General features: G+C 41.7%; 1 protein-coding gene across 1 annotated transcript; it reads right to left on the bottom strand.

The window, feature by feature from the left end:
• Window positions 1-148: 148 nt before the first annotated feature.
• On the bottom strand, window positions 149-24,264 carry LOC145405317 (uncharacterized). The gene is made up of 2 exons (XM_080276737.1): window positions 22,965-24,264; window positions 149-423 (listed from the first exon to the last, which is right to left on the bottom strand). The coding sequence occupies exons 1-2, from the start codon at window positions 24,262-24,264 to the stop codon at window positions 149-151; spliced, it is 1,575 nt and encodes a 524-aa protein (XP_080132863.1).
• Window positions 24,265-24,468: the final 204 nt, after the last annotated feature.

Raw genomic sequence — 24,468 nt, 5'->3', positions numbered from 1 at the left:
TCAGCGTTACTGATGTCCTCACTGAGGTGGGATTCTGTGAGAGCGAGGAAGGCAAAGTCTTCCAGGTATGATAGGTCAGCTAGGAAAGGGACTTTGTTTATGTTTGATTTTGGGTACAGGCCTCGGATATTTCCCATAAGTAAGCATTCTAGTGGCCCTTCACTGCACTGAGCCAGGGGAACATTTGAGGTGACATTGGGGTTTGCAGTTGTGGCAGATTTATTTGTTTCTCTATCTGATTTTGAATCAGGTGTCCCTGAGCATCTAACACTTTGCCTAGGTTGGCTATTGTATGTTTGATCTCCATAATCATTTCTAAAAAATTGCTGTGGCTGGTCTCTGTGGTAGTTTGCTCCAGGCACTGCTGTGATCTGGGTGCAAGGTGTTGTGGTCTATGGGGGGCCTGTTGGGGCAGCGAGTCATCTTGGGGTAAGGATGGAAGTTTGGAGAATGAAGTGCTGAAAGAGTACAACAAGGAAGAAAGGTTGCTGGTTCTTTGACAGCGGTGATAAGGAACAGGGAAGTGATCATGGAAGTAAAAAATGTCACTGGATTATAGTATTGTGATACCAACTCTAACATATGAAAGTAAAGCTTGGACCTTGTTGGAAGGACGCAAGTCAAGAATGAGAGCAGTGGAAATGAGTTATTTGAGAGGAGCATGTGGAGTTTCATGGAGAGACAGTCTGACAAATGAGGAAGGGAAGGGGCAGTGTAGTTCTTACCTAATTGTTCTTACCTAATTGTATCTTTACAGGAATGAGTCAAGCTCGTACTGTCCCATGTCTTAAACCATATTTATCGTACATATCCTTAAATTTGTGAATTGTTTTGGCACACACTATTTCATTCGGTAGTGCATTCCATTGATCAATTGCTCTGTTTGGGAAACTGAATTTCCTTACGTCTTTATCACCTCTCTTCTTATGCAGTTTTTTGCAGTGTCCTCTTGCTGATGCTTCTCCATATGTTAAGTAATCATTTATGTCTATTTTCTCCTTTCCTGATATGCATTTATATAGCATTATCATGTCACCTCTTTTCCTTCTCTCCTGTAGTGTTGGTAGATTCAGTTTATTTAGTCTTTCTTCGTAGCTTAGGTCCCTTAAGCTTGGTATCCATCTTGTAGCGGCCCTTTGAACTTTTTCAATCTTGTCTATGTGCTTTTTGAGATGAGGACTCCAGACTACTGATGCATATTCCAGGGTTGGTCTAATTAATGATATTATTATCCTTCTTAGCATGTCTTCATTTATGTATGTGAATGCTATTCTCATATTTGCAAGCAGTGTATACATGTTCCGTACCTTCTCGCTGATGTGGTCAGCCGGAGATAGTCTGTTATTGATAATCACACCTAGGTCTTTCTCTCTTTCTGATGTGTATAGGGTTTTATTTCCTAACTTATAATCCCAATCAGGTCTTTTTCCACTTTTACCAAACTTGATTACATGACACTTGTCCACATTGAATTCCATTTGCCATGTACTACTCCATTCATGAAGTTTATTTAATTCTTCTTGTAGGTCTTTACAAGAATCTGTGTTAGTAATTCTCCTTTGTATATTTGCATCATTTGCAAACATATTCAGATAGCTTTCATTTCCAGTGTTACTGTTTATATCATTTATATACACTAAAAACATGATTGGTGCCAGCACTGAACCCTGTGGTACTCCACTAGTCACTTCTTTCCATGATGAGTAGTTTCCTCTTAGTACTGTCCTCATTTCTCTTTTTATGATGTGGATGTGGATGTGATAGAAAGCTTTAGGAGAAAATTTACACTGAAGTGGTTTGGCCATGTGGAGAGGATGGAGAGCAAGAGAGTAATGAAGAAAGTGTATGTCAGTGAGGTGGAGGGGGAGGCTAAGGATGAGATGTAGGGATGGAGTGGAGAGGTATATGAGAAAAGGGAGTGTGAGTTGGGGGGAGGGCAGTGGAATGGCAAGGATAGAACAACATGGAGGCGGTTTGGTTGGGGCCACCCCTCACGGGATTAAGGTGTCTGGCAATACCGTAGATATTGTAGAATAGACAGATAGTGTTGTCCCATATGACTGTCTGAAGATTGTGACTGTAAATGTGTACATATGTAAATATGCCATGAAAACAGGAAATTATAGAGGCATAAAATTTTTGGACCAGATAATGAAGGTAATGGAGAGAATTCAAGAAGGTATAATTAGAGCAAGTGTGAATACTGATGAGATCCAGTTTGGGTTTATGCTAGGCAAAGGGACCACCGATGCCATATTCATTGTTCGACAGCTTCAGGAAAAGTATATAGGAAAGAAAAGGGAACTGTACTTTGTTTTTGTTGATTTGGAGAAGGCTTTTGACAGAGTCCCTAGAGAGGTGGTGAAGTGGGCAATGAGAAAGCTTGGGGTTGAGGAGTGGCTGGTTAGGATCGTTAATGGCCATGTAAGTGGGTGCTCTCACCCAGGTGAGTGAATGGAAATTTAAGCGATGGGCTTTCCATGAAAGTTGGTGTGTATCAGGGGTCAGCTTGAAGCCCTTACTGTTTATCACGGTGCTTGAAGCCCTCTCATGTGACTTCAGACTGGACTCCCGTTGGAGATGTTGTGTACCGATGATTTGGTGTTGATTGCTGAGAATGAAAGGGAGGCAAAAGAATGATATAAGAAGTGGAGAGATGGTATGGTGCAGAAGGGCTTAAGAGTAAATGCAGATAAAACAATAGTGATGGTATCTAGGGCTAGGGGTGGTACTGTCAAAAAGGGAGAGCGGCCAAGTGCGATTTGTTACAAGGGCGTGGGAAGCACTTCCATCTTGAGCGGTGTTTGTGATAAGCAGGTGCATAAGAGATGTAGTAGTATCAAAGGCAGACTGCGAGAGCTGATTTTGTGTGTGCGGCGTGTCGAGGAGCGCACGTGGAGATTGTCAAGTGTGAAAGGACTGCTGGCGAGTCTCTCGTGTGTAAGAGTTTTGTTATTTGGGAGACATGTTATGTGCTGGAGGTGAAGTTGGTGCTAGGTCTGTAGCAGTGGTGGGCACAGCTAACAGAAAAGTTAGTTCAATAACCGCTAAGCCGCTAACTCAAAAGATAACTTTGATAATGCTAAAACGATAAACTGCTAAAAAATTCAGTGGAAGCTAATAAAAACCACTAACTTTTATTTTATGAATTTTAGCTTCGGTTTGTTTTTTGGCTGTATAACCATTAAAGAGCTGAACTTTTAATATGCAGTTTAAACAGAGCTTTCCAAAAAGGTATAGCATGCAAGGATCAGATGATGATCAAGATATACATAAATAATTAAATGAACAAATGAAATTAAATGTTAATTTAGATTCAACATGCAGTATACAGTAAAAGTCCTATTATTTGGCAGCTGATTATTTGGTAGGCCCGACATTTCGGCAGTTTTAAGAAATAGTCCCATTTACCAAAATCTTTGATTGTTTGGCAGATGTCCGGAATCATCTCGGCAGTCCAGGAAGTGTTATCTGTGACTTGTAGGCCTGTTTCATTACACTTCTGTATGTTCATCAATTTCTATATTTTTTCAGATTCAGGTATAGTACTGTAGTGATTACAACATTGTACAGTATCATACAGTACAGTAAACACCCCCTCCAAATTAGCGAGGGTTACGTTCCAAGCCCCCTCACTACTTCTTGAAATTCATTCATTCTTGATGCCTTCCTGAAAGTGACATTTACCGGTAATTGCACAGCCCATGAACCACTGATACTGTAATGCATTACCCATAAATAAATGGTGCTTGTTAAATCAGTTTCCCCATTGTTTTTAGCTGTACGGCTGTGACAGCTCTAGTATTTTTATTCCTCAGCATAATGGTGGAAGGGACTGTCCTGTTTAAACCTAACCTAACCGAGTTTAACTACCTAATAATTTAACCAAACCTAACCTAACCTAAAGTCAGAAAAATACTTAAAAATAAACTGGAGGAATATGAATTGCTAAGGTCTCTCTGATGTAAGTTAAATGTACATTTAGCGCTCATTCTTTTGTTCGTTTTTGTGTTTAATGTGAAAGAGAGAGTATTGATGCAAACAGTAATGTATCCCATTAACCCCTAAATAACCTTCGACACTGAACAACCCTTTACAGGACTGATGTCAGTGATGTCAAGTTAGTGTGAGCTATAAAGAAAACTGAACAATTATTGGGAGGGAACGAAGGTCACTGGTATGTTTACACGACTCTACGCTACGATTCCAAGCAGCCAGGCGGTCGGTTAATCTCAGATGTTTTCGCCCATTTGGTAAATGCACCGTAACTTTATCAATTTTTCCCTGACTCATAGCGAATCATAGCATGGGTTTAGGAAGCTAAATAACACATTGCTAGGTGAGCCAGACGATTATCTTCACATCTTTAAGAAAAACAAATTGATTTCAGAAGAATGCACGAAACTTACTCTACATACTCAGAGAGGGATTAAATTTCTTCCATTTTCTTAAAGATGTGAAGATAATCGTCTGGCGCACCTAACAATGTGTTATTTAGCTTCTTAAACCCATGCCATGATTCACGGGAGGTTACAAAGTTTCGGTGCATTTACCAAATGGGCGAAAACATCTGAGATTAACCGACCCTCTGACTGCTTGGAATGGTATCGTAGAATCGTGTAAACATACCAGTGACCTTCGTTCCCTTCCAATAATTGTTCACAGTTTTTTCATAGCTCACTAATTCGACATCACTGACATCGGTACTGTAAAGGGTTGTTCAATGCCGGAGGTTTTTAAGGGGTTAATGGAATACATTACTGTTTCCATCAATACTCTCCCTTTCACATGTAAGCAAAAAAAAAACAAAAAACAAATGAATGAACACTAAATGTACGTTTAACTTTCATCAGAAAGACCTTACCAATTCATATTCATTCACTTTATTTTATGCAATTTTCCGACTATTTTATTTTGTTTGGAAAAAGTACTGTATACAGCACTCACTCCAAACATATTTGTAATAATATAAGTAGTGATGAGTTCACCAATACAAGTTGTGTACTGAGGTGGTAGGTAATATTCCGCATCATTTCGGTCATCCAGGAAGTGTTAGCTGATGTGTATGCCTACTGTGTCATTACACTTGTATATGTTCACTAATTTATATATATATATATATATATATATATATATATATATATATATATATATTTCAGATTCAGGTATAGTACTGTATTGATTGCAGTCTTGTACAGTATACAGTACTCTCTCCAAACACAGTTGTAATACCATAAGTGGTGATGACAGTGTTCACCAATATATTTAAGGTACTGAGTGGGTAGGTTTTTGATTATTCGGCAAATCCAACATCTTGGCATCATCCCGGTCCCATAGATGCCGAATAATGGGACTTTTACTGTATTTACAGAACAAAAACTAGCTATTAACAAATCAAAAATATTAAAACGGAGAAATGGAGTTCCCCCGAGCTAAGCCCTGTATTGGACTATATAGCCCCGCTAGGGTTACAGGAGCGAGCTACCACTCCCAGCACGGCAGCCAGGGCGAGGCTCAAACTCACAATCCCCCGATTACGAGTCCAGCGCGCTACCACTGTGCTACTGCGCCCCCCCTCAAAAATATTAAGAAATGAAAATATACATGAAAAATAACTTTAATAATCTAACTAATGCCTTTAAGGATTTGAATTTCATAAAAGCAGACTTTACTGATCTACCAAAAGACCTCCTGACATGTCGTAAAAATACCCTCGCTAATACCATTATTACACCAGTCCTGTATAAGACAGCCTTAGCATGTATTCAATATGGACGGTGTGTGTTAGCACCGAAGTGGTGACATGTGGAGGTGTATGGTATGTAGAAGGACTACTGGGCCTTGGGAGCAGGCTGCAAAACCTATGCCCACAGTTGGACACATAAAAAAAAAAAAGAGTCTAGCTTGGCCTCCTCCTCCTTCTCCATTGCCTCGATGTGATGCTGGTTGCCCTTTGTAAACATCAGCCTTTCAAATGCTGATCAGCTACTGCTGCATCGACCAATCTCATCTTGTGTTACACATAGCCACCCAATAGGGTGCCAACCTGACTGTTGCAGACATGCTCACAACAGACAGGAACAAACATATGACTTTAGGGTTAGCAGATTTAAAGTTAGTGGAACTAAATATAGCAGAAGCTAGTTGGTCTGCTAACAGTTTTCAAAGTTAATGGAAACGCTAATCTGCTAATGAAAAAGTCAGCTTTGCTAATTAGCAGTTAGCGGATTTGCGGGACCGGGATTGAAATCAGGGGCGCACCCAGGGGAAGGGGGGCCTTAGGTCTCTGGGTCCTTTAAAAATTTATATATATTTATTTTGATAACAGCAAAACATGAAAAATTGGCAAGTACAAGCAAAGAGTAACACATGAGCCAGCAGCTCTCTGACTCTAAACCTGCATATGACCTCCCAGTAATTATCGTATTACCTGACCTCACCTCACTACGGGCTCCCCCTCCTTAGAAAATTCCTGGGTGCGCCCCTCATTGAGATGGTTTGGGCATGTGGAGGGAATGGGATGCAGAAAGTGTGAACTGTTAATGTTTGAGGGCAGGGTTGTGACAGGCAGACCGAAAAGACCTGGGATGTCTTAGAATGTGACCTTAGAGATAAGGGACTGAATAGGGAGGCTGTCAGAGATTAAGCAGCATGGACAGCCACCATTAGATGACCAAGACTGACACATGCAAGCATGCTGGAGCTTTTCTAAATGAAACAAAATGATCTACAGCCAGACATCGTGATCCTGTAAGGGGTGGCCGTTTGCCTTTCAGTTGTTTTACAGGAAGGAGCATTAACCCTTCACCATCCACTTGTTAACATGTAGGGAACACATATGGGTTGGTCATACAGTTACCACCCAGCATTGTAAATGCTCTCTGGCTTGCAGGAAACCATTAGGTTTGTCACTCAGTGTAAAGCCACCTGAAAAGGAAAGAAAAATAATAAAACGTCACAGGAATGATGGGAGACATAGGAAGAGAGAAGGGCAGACACAGAAAAAGAATGATAAAGGTGAAGGAAGAAGTAAGCAGCACCACATCAAGTGAATGGATAATGGTCATCTACACCTACCACCAAGAAATATGAAGAATGGAAAAAATAAAATTAAAAATATCAAAAAACACAGCAAATAGAAGAAAAGAAGTTAGAATAGAAGAAATATCTGGAAGCACAGCAAGATGAACAAAGGAAATACAGTAATCCCTCTAATATCCGAACGCCCAATATCCGAACATCCCCACTAACCGGACATAATCCTCCTGGGATCCAATATTCCCAAAATGGGCCAAAAACTGCAAAAAATTCGAAAAAAATCTGACTTTTTTCCCTCCCATAATTTGAAATTCCCGCCTGGCGCCAAACAGCTGTTACACCATGGTCCCTTCACCCCTTCCTTCCTCCCCCTCCCCCCTCCCCTGTCAGGTTGCCATTTGGTATTTTTCATTACCAAGTGTGGGCCAATTTGGTAATGAAAAATTCGTTTGGTAATGCATTAGAATAATGCATTACCAAATGGATTTTTCACATGTATGAGGATACACAGGATGGAGATGGTGGATTGTTTGCTCTCTCTGATTAATCTGCTACCCTATATAGTGTGAAAATAATCAACATGGTGTTAGTTATAAGGAGAGTGATTACATGTATTTCCACTTGTATATATAATTAGTGAAGAATATATGCTAGCTTTACGAATTTGGTAATGAAAAGTTATATTTGACAATGAAAGTTGAGGAGATTGGTAATGTGGCTGTTGCGATCTGGCAACTCTGTTACCCCACCAACATCAACAGTCACAGCTTAACTCCGATGGAGAGCAGATACTCATAACAGTGCAAGCCACAGGTGCTTGTTTTTTGTGAATAAACAGTGAATAAACTGCAATACCTTGCCACTAGAACACACAGGAATTTACAGTGTTGTGCAGTGTTAAGAAATTAGAATTTAGAGTGCAGAGGATTAACTGTGGACTGCAAACTGGCGGTTCAAACCAGTCCAAGACCAAGGGACTTGTAAGTACCCAGAATGTTTAATATTGTATAAACTCACCTCTAAAACCTCATTTTATGGTTCTTTTGCAATTATTTCAGTCTTTTATGTCCCTTATTGGTGTGATTTGGGTGTTAAATAGGTGCTATGCATGTCCAGAGGGAGTTGTGTAGGTGTTTTTCAGAGTTAGGGTCCGTAAGTACTAGTCCATAAGCTGGGGCCCAATATCCGGACAGGACCACTATCCGGACCTGCCTATGGCTCTATTGATCCGGATATTGGAGGGGTTACTGTATCTAGAACAAAAGAAATGGTCAAGAACAAAAGAAATATCAAGAAGCTCAAGCACAACACTATGCAAAACTAGAAGAACTGGTAAGTGGGCAGCAGGACCTTCACCAGATATGTCAGGAGATGAGAGGGCAGACAGGACCTTCACCAGCTGTGTGAGGAGATGAGTGGGCAGACAGGACCTTCACCAGCTGTGTGAGGAGATAGTGGGCAGACAGGACCTTCACCAACTGTGTGAGGAATGGGCAGACGGGACCTTCACCAGCTGTGTGAGGAGATGAGTGGGCAGACAGCACCTTCACCAGCTGTGTAAGGAGATCAGTGGGCAAACAGCACCTTCACCAGCTGTGTAAGGAAATGAGTGGGCAGACAGGAGCTTCACCAGTTGTGTGAGATGAGGAAACTGAAGCAACAAGAGGTGGCAAACAATAAGGTAGAGAGAATAAGTGACCAGCTAAGAGAGGTGAGGGAAGAGGTGTCCTGTATAGTGGAGGATAAAATCAGGAACTGCGTAACAGGGTTGAAGTGCTTTGTTCTTCATAATGTGCTCCTAACACTGAAAGTATATCTTTCTTTTGTTCTTCTTATTGAGCTCTTGATACTGCAAGTATATCTTTCTTTTGTTCTTCTTGCTGTGTTCCTAACACTGCAAGTATATCTTTCTTTAGTTCTTCTTGCTGTGCTCCTGACACTGCAAGTATATCTTTCTTTTGTTCTTCTTGCTGTGCTCCTGACACTGCAAGTATATCTTTCTTTTGTTCTTCTTGCTGTACTCCTGACACTGCAAGAATGTTTGCCAGAGATACGTCCGTCGTTCTGGCAACTTGTCCATGCGTCTGTCGCTAAAAATATATCCCACTCCTGACACCAATTTGCTGCATTGCAGAGTTTGTTGATATGTTGAGAACAATGAGTACAAAAGCCAGGACATTAATCAAAGGCCACTAAACATTTCTGATTTTTATTTCTTCCAGGCACTGCTGAGGTACACTTGTACAGCACAGTGGCTTTTCTCTCTCTCTCATGCTACCTTCATTATTACTCCCTAATAATCAATGTCCATTCATTTACTGACTACTCTGTCTTTTGCTGATTAACACTCATTGTCTGACTGACTACTTTCCACTCGGTACTGCTCTCTGTTGGCTGCCACACACAAACTAAACTAGGAGGTGCAAATCGCAATGGTCCCTTTTTATACCCCCCTCCCCCCAGCTGACTCCATCTCCAAAACAACACAGGATATTCTAGAGCCTGGGAGGGAACTCACATTGTACCACATAATAATCCACTTAAATCCACAATACACAATAACAATAATAACAAGAAGAAATTCCTAAGGTAAGACATGTCCATGTTTCTAAAATGTTCCTCACATCTCCAGACAAAACTTTAGCCTAATCGTATGGCATAACACTTAATTTCTGGAATGTTCCTCACAACTCCAGACATAAAATATTAATCTAATCCTATGGCATTACACTTAATTTCTAGAATGTTCCTCATAACTCCACATATAAACCACTCAGGTACTCCCAAGGTACAACACAATTTTGAGGATGTTCCTTATCTCCAGATTTAAACCATTACCTTAATCCTATGGCTTAACACTTAATTTAGAGAATGTTCCTCACAACTCCACATATAAACCACTCAGCTAATCCCAAGACTCAACACATAATTTCTAGAATGTTCCTCATCTCCAGATATAAACCATCATCCTAATCCTACAGCATAATGCTTGAAATCTAGAGGGTTCCTCACATCTGGATATATAAACTACTAAGCTAATCCCACTGACACAACAGGGGGATAAATGGATGAGTCTCCTGTGCTGCATTACGATGGCATCACAATTATATAAATGCCAAAACCAGTAGGTTAGAATTATTCACATTAGGTTAGGGAAAATTGTTAGGATAGGATAAATGTTGTACAGTTCAGCTGAGGTTAGGTTAGGTAGCATTAGGCAAAATTAGGTTAGGTCTGGTCAAGGATAGGCTAAAAACAGGTTAGGTTTGGTAGCATTAGGCAAAACTAGGTTAGATATGATCAGGGTTAGGTTAGGTAACATTAGGCAAAATTAGGTTAGGCATGGTCAGGGAGGTGTTAAAATAAGTTTGGTCTGGATAAATTAGGTTAGGTTACAAAAACTTAGGTTAGTTAGGGTATGGGCAGGCTAAAATTAACGAGGCTATGTTACAATCACTGGCCTGAGTTTGGGCAAATCACCACTGATGAGGGAAAATATGTAAAAAAATCATATTCTAAGATGGTGTCCATCTGTATCGTGCACAAGATGGTGTCTGTCGAAACTTAAAATTGCACTCAGAAAAAAAAAAAAAAAATCAACATAATACAAAGAAAAGGGGGAGGCAAAATAAGGTGATTTTGTGTCTATTTGATGATTACCTCTCTGAGCTTCCACACAGACATACGTACTATACATGGGATTTACCTTATATCTGTCATAAAACTGTACATGGCAAAAATATTAATCTATCTATCTATTCCCAGACACCTCAATCCCGTTTGGGGTGGCCACAAACAAATCGCCTCCACGTCGCCCTGTCCCACGCCATTTTACTGCCCTACTCCCAACTCACACACCCCTCTCATATACCTCTACACCCCATCCCTCCATCTCATCCTCGGCCTCCCCCTCCCTCTTCCCCCCTCCACCTCACTCACATACACTCTCTTCGTCAGTCTTTCATCCTCCATCCTCTCCACATGGCCAAACCACCTCAGTTTAATTCATCATCATCATCATTAGCCATGGCAAGTAAAGCCATGCAGTGCTATGGAAAACCGTCACAGGTAAAATCAGCCTGAAACCAGCTACTGTTCTTTTATCACAAACTAGAGGAGCAAATTCTGGATTCAAATCCAAACTAGATTAGGATATGTCCCATGATCTATATATAAGTACAAGCAGAAGAGGCCTTAATTAGAGTCAAAAGCCCCATGATCTATCAATGAGTACAAACAGAAGAGGCCTTAACCCCTTAACCGCAGGGCGTCACTTTCGTGACGCTTGGGAGCAAGGGATCATACCGCGGGGCGTCACTTTTGTGATTCTGTGTTATTTTGAATTCGCCCAGGCTTTCAAGTGGTGGCTTGTATCATCTATCAGTACTGCCAATGTCCAACACTAGTCAGCACTCCTAATCTCACTTGTACTCCCATCCATTGTTGACAATTTAGCCATTTCTCCCCATTCTTGACTCCCCTCCCAACCTCCCCTCCATTACCCTCTCCTCTCGCCTGCCCAGCCGTGCTACACTATAATCTTCCCCAGAATTTTCCACTGATTTCATCCATTGAAATAAGCCCTATGCCCTATTCTTATACCAAATAATATATACAAAAAAGAAATAAGGTAAGTGATAATGCCATACACCTGTAATTGGCTAATTATCACCTGACAACACCTCACGTGCACTCGTTCGCTAATTTTCGCTCTTTATTTCCCTTTGAAATATGCTGTATAATCTATTCTCGTAATAAAAATATATATAAGAAAGGAAGGGAGAAGCCTAAGTGATATTTACAATCACCTGGAACTACCTAATTTATTATGTATTGTCTAGATTTCCTGCCAATCATTTCATAGCGTTTATATTAGCAGCCGTCACCAGGCTGACATTGGCAGCATTGCACTCCCCCGAGGCAGGCCACCACACTGTATTCAGTTTACTGTTGTCTTTCAAGGCGAAAGCACATCGGATTCGCGCCTGTCCAATTCTGCTGCTTTTTAGCCCCATGCGAAGGGCCCTGTGACCTCTACCCCCTACTAAACCTCATGTGGAAAGGGGTAAAGGGCTAAGTGACTGCTGTGGAATGTGAGCTGGCTAATTTGTCAATGAAAATGATAGACAGTGACTACGATCTTTCTGGTGAGTAAAACAGTGCAAGTGGAAATGTAAATAATGTGTAAACAGCAACTGAAAGCAATGAAAGTAAATTTAAGTGAACAGTGGAAAATAGTTTTATAAGTCACTGCAAGTGACAGTGCATAACACAGTGTAAATAAAATAGAAATGTAAATAATGTAAATAAAATAGAGAATGTAAATAGAAATGTAAATGAGTAGTAATATAAGAATACGAGCATATATACTAGGAGTAATGAAAGTGAAAATTTCACTCTAGCATGTATGAATACTATGAGTTATGAAAGTGAAAGTGACAGATTCATTCTCAATGCTAGTATAAAGGACGAGAAAGTGAATGCTACGTATTTTACTGAAAGAGAAATTGAATGCATACACTGACAATAAACTACTGTTACTGAAGGAAACTTATGGATAAAGACTGTAGATATATATAAGTGTTATATAGTAATAGAAATATAAAGTGTGAGTGTTTTATGAATAATAAATGACAGAACACAAGTGGCGAACGATTGCAGGTGGGAAGGTCATACAATCTCGTAATTTTCATTGCTTTCACAGTGTTTTATTTTGGAATATGGATTCTAAACTATTTGAGAATCACAGAATAGTGTTTCTAGTGATAATATCAGGCTGTGGTAATCACATTACTGGTTGTCGGGAAGTGTAAAGTGGAGACCGTTACCCAACTTCAGAGGTCTCCACAAGTCCTACGGTACTCAACAAAGGCTCAACAAACATCCCAGGAGAAAGCTGAAGGTATGTGCCAGAAGCATATGTAATTTTAATATTCTAGGACTAATAAGTGATTTTTGGCAAATATTTTTAGAGAGTCTGTCGGAGCACGAATATGCCCGTGGGACACGCAAGTCAAAGCAAAACAAGCCTGCGGTTTAAGGGTTAATTAGAGTCAAATGCCCCATGATCTATCAATGAGTACAAACAGACGAGGCCTTAATGTCAAATGCTCCATGATCAATCTGTAAGTACAAACAGAAGATGCCTTAATTAGAGTCAAATGCCCCATGATCTATCTATGAGTACAAACAGAAGATGCATTAATAAGTCCAATGCCCCATGATCTATCTTTGAATACAAACAGAAGAGGCCTTAATTAGAGTCAAATATGCTAATTTGCTAATGTTCTAGTCATTACACAAATTGTATTGCTCATTTCTTTGCTGAATCTGCACATAATATACCATTATTATTATGAATGAAATACACAAATAATTTGAAAAGCATGAAGGGAGTACACACTGGATACTGGTTTCAGCTACTGCTTACATCCCAGCCTGCTGGCCACTCATGGACACAGACTTCCCCACTTTGGCACCCTACTTGTTAATAATACAAGAAACAAGACAACAGATCAAGCTGTTCAGTTTTACTGAGTCATATCCACAGCCTCATGGTTTCTGGGTCACCCAGATTAAGAACTCTGACGATTTTATATCAAATGCTCTCACTTTTCTTTCTGGTATGCTACTTACACATCCACAAATATTTTCTAGTCATATTCCACTTCTTTAATCACAAACATAGGCAGATTTGCAACATCCTGGTTGGCATTCATAACTTCTTTTTTTCTTTTTTCCACACTCATGCCTGCATCAGTAAAACTTAAGAGAGAAAACGGCCATCATTCGTCTAGCACTCACCGGGAATTTTTTTTTTTTCCTTGCTTGGACAGAACTACTCATGTGTCCATCTTCTGGAATTTCATTCTCTTGCTATTGCTCCTGTAATTGTTATTAACTGAATATATCTCCATGTGACCATGGCTTAATCACAGGGTGGATAGCACCATCATATGGCTTAACCACAGGGTGGATAGCACCATCATGTGGCTTAACCACAGTCTGGATAGCACCATCATGTGGCTTGACCGCAGGCTAAATAGCACCATCATGTGGCTTAACCCTTACCCGCAGGGATGGCTGGACCATGCCATGCCCCTCCCGCGGGGATAGCAGTGCTCTAAATATACGATGAATTAGCTACTTCCAGGACAATGGAAGTATCATTTATCCTTTTCCCTTTTATATATATATATACAGTGCTCAACAAAAATATTGCGCGCCCTGCACCCCTCCTACGAAATAAACCTTTCAACTATGGAAAAAACATGTAAATAATGCATTATAATTACTTTTAATACTTGGTAGGGTTTCCTTTGTGCTTCTTCACGGACCTGAGATGTCGTGGAAGTGAAAGGGCAAGGTTCCTCAGGTGCTGGGATGATATACTTGCTCAGGACTCATGAATGGCTGCTTCCAGGTTAGGCAGAGATCTCACATCCTTCTCTTGGATATTCTTCTTTGCGAGGTACCAGAGGTTTTCTATCGGGTTGATGTCTGGGCTATTGCCTGGCCAGTCTTCCATGAAGGAGACCTCGCAGTCACGAAGCCAGTTGGTGACAGATTTGGCTTTATGAGCAGGTGCACCGTCCTGCTGAAACACTCATGCACCTGTAAGCTTGAAGGACTCAGGTAAATGATCACAAAGCAGCTCCAGGTAAACGTCCTGATTCACTCTGCAGTTCCTGGGAAGCACAACAAGCTTCCCCAAACCCTTACCAGAGAAAAAAACCCATATCATTAGTGAATCAGGGTGTTTAACTGTGCTCTCCACATAACGGAGGTCAAGCAGGTCACTACCTCTGCGCCAGTACATGTGCGCTCCTCAATTACAGGTAATGGTAAACGTTGCCTCATCAGACCACAACACTGACAACCATTGGTCCTCACCCCAGTTAAGGTACTTGTTAGCAAACGCAACCCTACGAAGTCGCTGGTTACGTGTAAGAAGAGACCTTCTCACAGGCCTGTGGCTTGTGTAACCAAGTTCATAAACTCTTCGAGTAACCGTGCGCACTGAAACCTCGCCAAACACTTCCGGGTTGCTCTCCTTAATTCTCTTTGCAGTCAAATGAGGATTAGACTCCACTGCACGTTTTAGCGCATTAACAGACCTAGGGGAAGTTTTCCTGGGCCTACCAGACCGTGGTGTCTTTGTAGGAACGTCACCCACTATTTTCCACTCGGTAACGGGCACACCACCTCCGCACTGTCGACCGAGCCACACCAACCAAATCACTAATTTCCTTCGTGGGGTGGTCTGCCTCCTTTAGAGCAATGATCTGTGATATTATTTCACTCGACAATTCACGGGTAGGGGCCATAGTAGAGTAGCACAAGTAAAAAAACTGCAGGTCACTAGGTAAAAAATGGCGTAACAAGAGGGAGGAGCGGCAGGGTTCCCCACTCTCATGCAGCCCGCAGGCAACTGAGGCGCCAACCAACCTGTGCGCAGTAAGGCCTCAGGCTGCCATGACGTCATGTTAGCGGCCAAAACTTCTGGCTAAATTTTTTCTCCCAAAAAGGGTGATTCTTTTTTCATGAAAAGTATTGCGCACCTTGACATACGTGCGCAACACTTTTATTGGGCACTGTATATCTATCTATCTATCTATCATCTATCTATCTATATATATATATTATATATATATATATATCTATATATAGATATACATATATATGTATATATATATATATATATATATATATATATATATATATTATAAAAATATATATATATATATATATATATATATATATATATATATATATATGTATATAAATACATACATATATATATATATATATATATATATATATAAATACATACATATATATATATATATATATATATATATATATAGTAATCACTCTAATATCCGGACGCCCAATAACCGAACATCCCCACTACCCGGACCTTATCGTCCTGGGATCCAACATTCCCAAAATGGTCCGAAAACCCCAAAAAATTAGAAAAAAAAAAAAAATCGATTTTTTGCCGTCCGTAATTTGAACTTGCCGCGCGCGCCGCGGGAGAGCATTGTTTTGGTTCGTCATTCCTCCGACATCCGATAGAGCGCCGCTGCATCCTCCCCACTTCCCGCCTGTCTCTCACCGTGACTGGACCTACGCTCTTCGTAATGGCTGCCCACGTGCTCGCTTTTGTGGTGGTGCCGTACTTGCTGCAAGGCCTCCTGCTGCTCTCGGCCCTCCTCTTAGTGTGTGTGATGATGGCCCTGCCACCTGAGAAAAGGAAGAGAGTGGTGTTGACTCTGGAAAAGAAGAGGGAGATATTGGAGAAAGTTGATGCGGGTTGGTCTTCTTCACGCATTCTCCGCGAGTTTAACCTGGCCCGGTCGACTTTGTTCGATATCAAACATTCCCGAGACAAACTCATGCAGTACACAGCTGACTTCTCGTCGAGAAGCAAACGCAACGTGGAAAGGAAGGTTATGTTTACCCCCAAGTTTGCAGAAATCAACCGATCCACGTTGATTTGGTACCGACAGCAACGTGCAGTTGGTTTGATGGTACGTGGAACGGAGCTGAAGGCTGCTGCTGAGAAGTTTGCAAGGTTTCACGACGCCCTAGACTTCAAGGCATCCGAGGGTTGGCTCTTCGCGTTCAAGTTGCGACATGGCCTTACTAACCGTAAAGCACATGGCGAAGCATTGGACGCTAACGAGGATGGAGTTGACGAGTTTCGGCACAAGGTGAAAGGCTTGATCGACAGGAAGGGCCTCACTCTTGGTCAAGTCTATAACGCAGACGAAACTGGCCTATTCTATCGCTCGCTGCCAACGAACACTCTAGCCAATGAGACGGAGAAGCGTGTACCTGGTCGCAAGCTTTCTAAGGAACGGATATTTGCTTTGTGTTGTGCCAGTGTTAACAGCATGCACCGGCTTAAGCCCGTTGTTGGCCATGCAAAGCAGCCTCGGTGCCTTCGTGGGGTGATGGATGTCCTTCCTGTCGTATGGTACCATTCTTTGAAAGCATGGTTCACAGCTGTGATTTTCAAAGACTGGTTTCACCATCACTTCGTCAAGGAGGTCATCCAGCACCAGACGAAGACACTGGGAATCCCTCGCGACCAGGTAAAGGCTCTCCTTCTGCTCGACAATGCACCTGCCCACCCGTGCGACAAGGACTTGGTTGCTGAGAATGGCCGTATTAGGTGCATGTTTCTGCCACCTAATACGACTGCTCTCATTCAACCCGTGGACCAAGGAGTGATCGTGGCAACAAAGCGCCTGTACCGTCGGAAGTTCCTGGACGAGGTGATGGTTATTCTCGAGGACGAGGACGAGCGCAGGGAAGGACGTGACACTCGAGGCAAGCGGACTTTGGAAAACCTTCGCTGCTACAACATCAAGTCTGCGCTGTACAACTGGGCTAGTGCATGGAAGTAAGTCCCTGTGAAAACTCTTGAAAATGGTTGGTCTCGTCTGCTTCTCGGAACAGATGTGGAGTACAATTTTCTGGGCTTTGACGTGGATGACTTCCATGCACGGCTACATACGCACGGCGACGTTGTTGATGTGGACGATGTACGTGAGTGGTTGGACGACGACGAGGGCGATCCTGGGTATCAGACGTTGTCTGATATCGAGATCGCATCTTTGGTTGCTGGTGTCAGTCCCAAACTTGAAGATTCCGACGACGAAGGCGACGATGATCCGGACTCCTCTCAGCAGGACACTACTCCAGCCATCCCCAAGCTGAGCGCACTCCGGGAACATCTAAAGTTCGTCCTAGACTACCTGGAACACCCGGACTGCGACAGGGAGATGAGGCCCTTGGGACTCGTGGAGGAAGTGCGTGCTTTCCGGCAGCGCATCATCAATCGCCAGAATCGTCGGTCCTTGCGTCAGTCAACGATTGACAGTTTTTTCAGGCCCGTGACCCCCGCTGTGCCAAGCCCTGGCTCCACTCCGTTGCCTCCCCAAGACAGGCCCTCATGCTCTGAGCCACAGCCCAGCACATCAGCTACAGTGGAGTCACCGCTCGATGTGAGTTTGCGGCTTTCCTCAGAGTCTTCTGTAGTCGGTACGCCATCACCACGACCCAGCGATGCACCCCTTGGTCGCCTGCCAGTGATACTCTCGGACTCTGACAGTGAATAAACAGCAAGAACTTCTCCACAAGACCACACGGGAATTTTGAGTGTTGTGCAGTGAAAAAAACGGTGTGTTGTGTTAAGGTTTTCGAAATGAGAGAAAAGACTCAGTGGAAACAAAATTTAACGTAACTAATCTTCTTTGTTTTGGCTTTGGAAAATAAAAAAAAATTGGGAAAAGTTAATGTGCAACACGAAATTAAAATGGAACATTATTTGGACTAAAGTGAACACTGTGAAGAGAACGGACTTCTGTGTGTTACTGACTAAGTTCAGTGCAAGACTTCAGGAAGAGTGTACTGCAAGTGCTTCAGGAAATCGTTCTTACTGTCAGAGTCCGAGAGGAGGCGGTTATTCATCGAGGTGGCCAGGGACTTGCTGTAAGTAGCCAGAATGTTTCATATTGTACTTTTTTCCATACTATACTTACCAGAATGTTTCATACTGTACTTTTTTCCATACTATACTTACCTCATGCATGTGCAGTAGGAATGTGTTTTTCAGAGTTAGGCTAGGTTAGGGTCCATAAGTACCAGAATGTTTATTAATGTATGAACATACTTCTAAATCCTCATTTTATGTTTCTTTTGCATTTATTTCAGTCATTTATGTGCCTTATTGGCGTGATTTGGGTCTTAAATAGGTGCTATGCATGTCCAGAGGGAGTTGTATAGGTGTTTCTCTGAGTTAGGGTCCATAAGTACAAGTCCATAAGCTGGGGCCCAATATCCGGACGAAACCAATAACTGAACCTACCGGTGGCTCTATTGATCCGGATATTGGAGGGATTACTTATATATATATATATATATATATATATATATATATATATATATATATATATATATATATATATATATATATATATATATATATATATATATATGTATATATATATATATATATATATATATCTATATAATTCTATTGGAGCCCAGTGTCCAGAGTAATGGACAGAACTGGGATTTTTCAAGTCTTTGTAAAATAGGGAACCCCCGGGTAGGGACCTATGAGCTTCGCAACTATGGGCCAATAGGCAGAAGGCGGTACGCTTAGTGCCCTTCCAGTGGAATGTCTCGCCCAGCACCCCGGGGATCCAATGGGATATATATATATATATATATATATATATATATATATATATATATACTTTAGTATGAGATTAGGTCATAAGGGACATTTCAATGTGTAATGAACATGGAAAATTAGCGACCAGTGCACGTGTGTTACCAGGTGATAAATTAGCTACTTCATGGGGTTTTCAATAATACTCCCCCAGTATCCCTGCTTGTCGTAAAAGGCGACTAAAAGGGTTGGCGGAGGGTTAGTGCCACTGCCCGGAAAACAACTAACTAAAAATAGAAACTATAAGCCTCGGACAAGGACTGACCAAACAATGTCGACCAAGGACCGGACAAAGGACATGGTTATTGGAACGTGGAATGTAAGGGGAGCGAATGATGAGGTGAAAGACAGAGAGATTGTCCAGGTGCTTGAGGGTGCGAAAGTGGATGTATGTGGAATAACTGAAACAAAATGGAGAGGAGAAACTGTGAGAGAATGGGAGTATGGATGGGGTATATGTGCAGGAGTAGGTGAGAATGAGAGGGCAAAGGAAGGAGTATGTATAGTTGTGAGTAAAAGATGGAAGAAAAGCATAAGACAGTATGGATCAGTTGGGTCAAGGATTGTGTGGGTAAAGTTGAAAGTTGGAATACAAATGTGGGCGATTGTGTGTGTGTATGCGCCAACGCAAGATCATGCTAGAAGAGTGAGAGAAGAGTTCTGGACAAATGTAGAAGTGTGCATAGAAAAGTTTGGAAGGAATGAGAGAGTGTTTTTGATCAGTGATATGAATGGTAAAGTTGGGAATGTGAAGGTGGATGGAACAGTTGGTGAGTGGGGTGTGCCTGCTGAGATAGATGAGAATGAGAGTGTGATAGTGGACATTTGTGGTGGGAGGGGGTTGGTGACAGCCAATACCCTCTTCAGGCATAAAATGATCCACAGGTATACATGGCGAGTGATGAGAAGGGTGGGTGGTGAACTGAATGAAAGGAAGGCAATGATTGATTATGTGTGTGTGGATGAAAGGATGCGAAGATGTGTAATGGATGCAAGAGTTTATAGAGGTTGGGGGAGTGTACTTTCTGACCACTACTTGGTGGTGGCCAGAATTAGAATTCAAGTAAGAAGGAGGAATAGAAGAAGGGAAAGACAAGAGGATGGAGTAGTTGCACGGAGAGTGGAAAGGTTACAAGAGGATGAGAAAAAGGCAGAGTATAAGAGAAAAGTGGAGGAACGATTGGGCAAATATGAATTGGAGCAGATGGGAGACGTGGAAGGTGTGTGTAGGATATTTACAGAAGAAATATGTGCAGCGTGTGATGTGGTGTGTGGAAGGAAGAGAAGACGGAGGGGGGTGCAAGGAACAGCGTGGTGGACTGAAGAGGTGAGACAGGCTGTGGCACAAAAGAAGAAAGCATACAATGAATGGATGAGAAATAGGGACGTGGAAGAAGTTGAGAGGCTGAAGAGAGATTTATATGTAGAAAGAAAGCGAGAGGTGAAAAGATTAGTAAGAGACAGTAAAAAGAGAGTGGATGAGGAATTTGAAAGGAATTTGAGTGTAAAGTGGAGGGACTGTAAGAAAATGTTCTGGAAAGAGGTGAAAAGAGTAAGACAGGGTGGAAGTGAAGTTAGCAGGGGAGTGAAAGATAAAAATGGTAGATTACTAGTGGACAAGAGAGAAAAAGTGAGCAGATGGAGAGAACACTTTAAGGAATTGTTGAACGAAGAGGATGGAAGTAATGCGAGTATAAGTGGCTGGGGAATGGCTGGGAGAAGGAGGGAGGTGAGAAGACAGGAAGAAATCAGTAGGATAGAAGTCGTGGAAGCAATGAAGAAAGTTAAATCGGGGAAAGCCCCAGGAATTGATGGAGTGTGTGGTGAAATGCTGAAGCATGGAGGAGACATAGTAGTAGAATCGATGTGGAAGATGTGCAGATTGGCCTGGGAGGAAGGTAGAGTCCCGGAGGATTGGAAGTCAGGTATAATTATTCCCTTGTACAAAGGAAAAGGGGAAAAAGAAGTGTGTGGTAATCATAGGGGCATTTGTCTTCTTTAGTATAATAGGAAAAGTGTATGGTAGGATACTTATTGACAGAGTTAGAGAAAGAACAGAGAAAGAAGTTGGAGAAGAACAGGGAGGCTTTAGGAAGGGAAAAGGTTGTGTAGATCAGATATTCATTCTTAGATCTTTAGCGGAAAAGTTTCTAGAGAAGGGAAAGAAGTTGTATGCGGCTTTCATGGATTTGGAGAAAGCACATGACAGGGTGGATAGACAAGGATTGTGGAAAGTGTTAAGAATATATGGAGTAGATGGGAAGTTGTTGAATGCTGTGAAGAGTATGTACGATGGTGCGAAGGCTGCAGTGCGTGTGGATGGTGAACTAAGTGAATTTTTCTCTTTGAAAGTTGGGTTGAAACAGGGATGTGTCACGATCCATGGTTGTTCAATCTGTACATGGATGGGGTAATAAAAGAGGTACAAGGTAGGGTAGTGGATGCTGGAATGGCCCTGGTGAGAGAGGATAGTGTTTGGAAACTCCCTGTACTGTTGTTTGCAGATGATACTGTGTTGTTGAGTGAAGACGAAGGGGAGCTGCAAGGCTTTGTGGATGAGTTTGGGAGAGTAAGAAACGGAATCTAAAGGTGAATGTAGGGAAAAGTAAAGTGATGGTCTTTGAGAGAGGTGAAGTCAGTGAATGTACAGCGAGGTTGGATGGTGAGGAATTGGAAAATGTGAGTACGTTTAAGTACTTGGGTAGTGTGATGAGTAAGGATGGAGGTTTGGAGGGTGAAGTGCTTGAAAGGGTACAGCAGGGAAGAAAGGTTGCTGGTTCTTTGAAGGCAGTGATAAGAAACAGGGAAGCGAGGATGGAAGTGAAAAAGTTACTACATGACAGTATTGTCATGGAAATGAAGCTTGGACGTTGTTGGAAGGACACAAGTCAAGAGTGAGAGCAGTGGAAATGAGTTATTTAAGAGGAGCCTGTCGAGTCACAGGGAGAGACACGCTGACGAATGAGGATATAAAAGAGCGTTGTGGTGTGGATTTGGATGTGATAGGAAGCGTTATGAGGAACACACTGAGGTGGCTTGGCCATGTGGAGAGGATGGAGGGTGAAAGACTGACGAAGAGAGTGTATGTGAGTGAGGTGGAGGGGGGAAGTGGGAGGGCGAGGCTGAGGATGAGATGGAGGGATGGGGTGGAGAGGTATATGAGAAAGGGGGGTGTGAGTTGGGAGCAGGGCAGTGAAATGGCGGGGGACAGGGCGACTTGGAGGCGATTTGTTTGTGGCCACCCCAAACGGGATTGAGGCGTCTGGCAATAGATAGATAGATAGATATAATTGTCTTCACACGCAAATGAACTGATACTGGAGAGGACTTATAATAAAACCGTTTACCTCACTCATCACACTTGAATTTCTTCACTCCTGAATGAATTAAACAGTGTTGGATGACATCAACTGAGTTAACCATTTACCACATTAAGCAGACTAGAAACTCTCCCCTCCACAATGGTTTAAAGGGTGTCTGGTGAGATGACTTTTCAGAACAAACTGCTTACAATATTCATCACACCTGATATTCTACACTCCTGAATGAATTAATAGGTGTCTGGTGAGTTTACTCTTATGTGCAAAAAGTTTACCACATTCACCACACTTGAAATTCTTCACTCCTGAATGAATTAACAGATGTTGGGTCAGACCTTTCTTCATTGCAAATAGTTTACCACATTTATCACACTTGAAATTCTTCACTCCTGAATGAATTAATAGGTGTTGGGTGAGACTTTCCTTCTGTGCAAATTGTTTACCACATTCATCACACATGAAATTCTTCATTTCTGAATGAATTAATAGGTGTCTGGTGAGAGTAGCCATTTGTGCAAATAGTTTACCACATTCATCACACTTGAAATTCTTCACTCCTGAATGAGTTAATTGGTGCTGAATGAGATTATGCTTGTGTGCAAACAGTTTACCACATTCATCACACTTGAAATTCTTCACTCCTGAATGAGTTAATAGGTGTCTGGTAAGATTTGCCTTCGATGTAAATTGTTTACCACATTCATCACACTTGAAATTCTTCACTCCTGAATGAGTTAATAGGTGTGTGATGAGATATGCCTTCCCTGTAAATCGTTTACCACATTCATCACACTTGAAATTCTTCACTCCTGAATGAATTAATAGGTGCTGAATGAGGTGATGCTTGTGTGCAAACAGTTTACCACATTCATCACACTTGAAATGCTTCACTCCTGAATGAATTAATAGGTGTTTGGTGAGATTAGCCATCTGTGCAAATAGTTTACCACATTCATCACACTTGAAATTCTTCACTCCTGAATGAATTAACAGGTGCTGAATGAGATTATGCTTCTTTGCAAATATTTTACCACATTCATCACACTTGAAATGCTTCACTCCTGAATGAATTAATAGGTGTTGGGTGAGACATTCCCTCTGTGTAAATAGTCTATCACATTCATCACACTTGAAATTCTTCACTCCTGAATGAATTAATAGGTGTCTGGTGAGATCTGCCTTCAATGTAAATTGTTTACCACATTCATCACACTTGAAATTCTTCACTTCTGAATGAATTAATAGGTGCTGAGTGAGACCAACTTTCTGTGCAAATCGTTTACCACATTCATCACACTTGAAATTCTTTACTCCCGAATGAACAACTGCATGTCGGATAAGACTTTCCTTAAAAGGAAATGTTTTACCACACTCTAAACATTTGAACTGCTTAACTTCAGCTGAAGACATTGTGTCCAGGACAATCTCATTATCACTGAGGAACATTTTGTCACCCTCCTCACACTCTAACTTTACATCTGTTTCTTCCTTTACCACTTCCATTAATTTGTCATCCACCTCACATTCTAAATAAACATCTAGTTCTTCCTTTACCACTTCCACTATCTTTACATCTACTTCTTCCTTTGCTACCTCCATCATTTTGTCACCCATCTCACATTCTGACAATACATCTGGTTCTTCCTTTATGATCTCCATTATTTTGTTACCCACCTCACCCTCTGACTGCACATCTGGTTCTTCCTTTACCACCTCCATTATTTTATCACTCACCTCACACTCTAACTTTATATTTGGTTCTTCCTTTACCACCTCCATTATATCATTCCTTCCACCTCTCTCAACTTCCACCTTCCACTATACTTCAGTTACTCTACCTTAGTGTTAACCTTACTGTCTACC

The sequence above is a fragment of the Coenobita brevimanus genome, chromosome 66 (assembly GCF_032717465.1).
Source record: "Coenobita brevimanus isolate Jiangsu-jjx chromosome 66, ASM3271746v2, whole genome shotgun sequence".
NCBI lineage: Eukaryota > Metazoa > Arthropoda > Malacostraca > Decapoda > Coenobitidae > Coenobita > Coenobita brevimanus.
The sequence above is the reverse complement of the archived record's forward strand: the minus strand, read 5'-3'. Positions and strand labels throughout refer to the sequence as shown.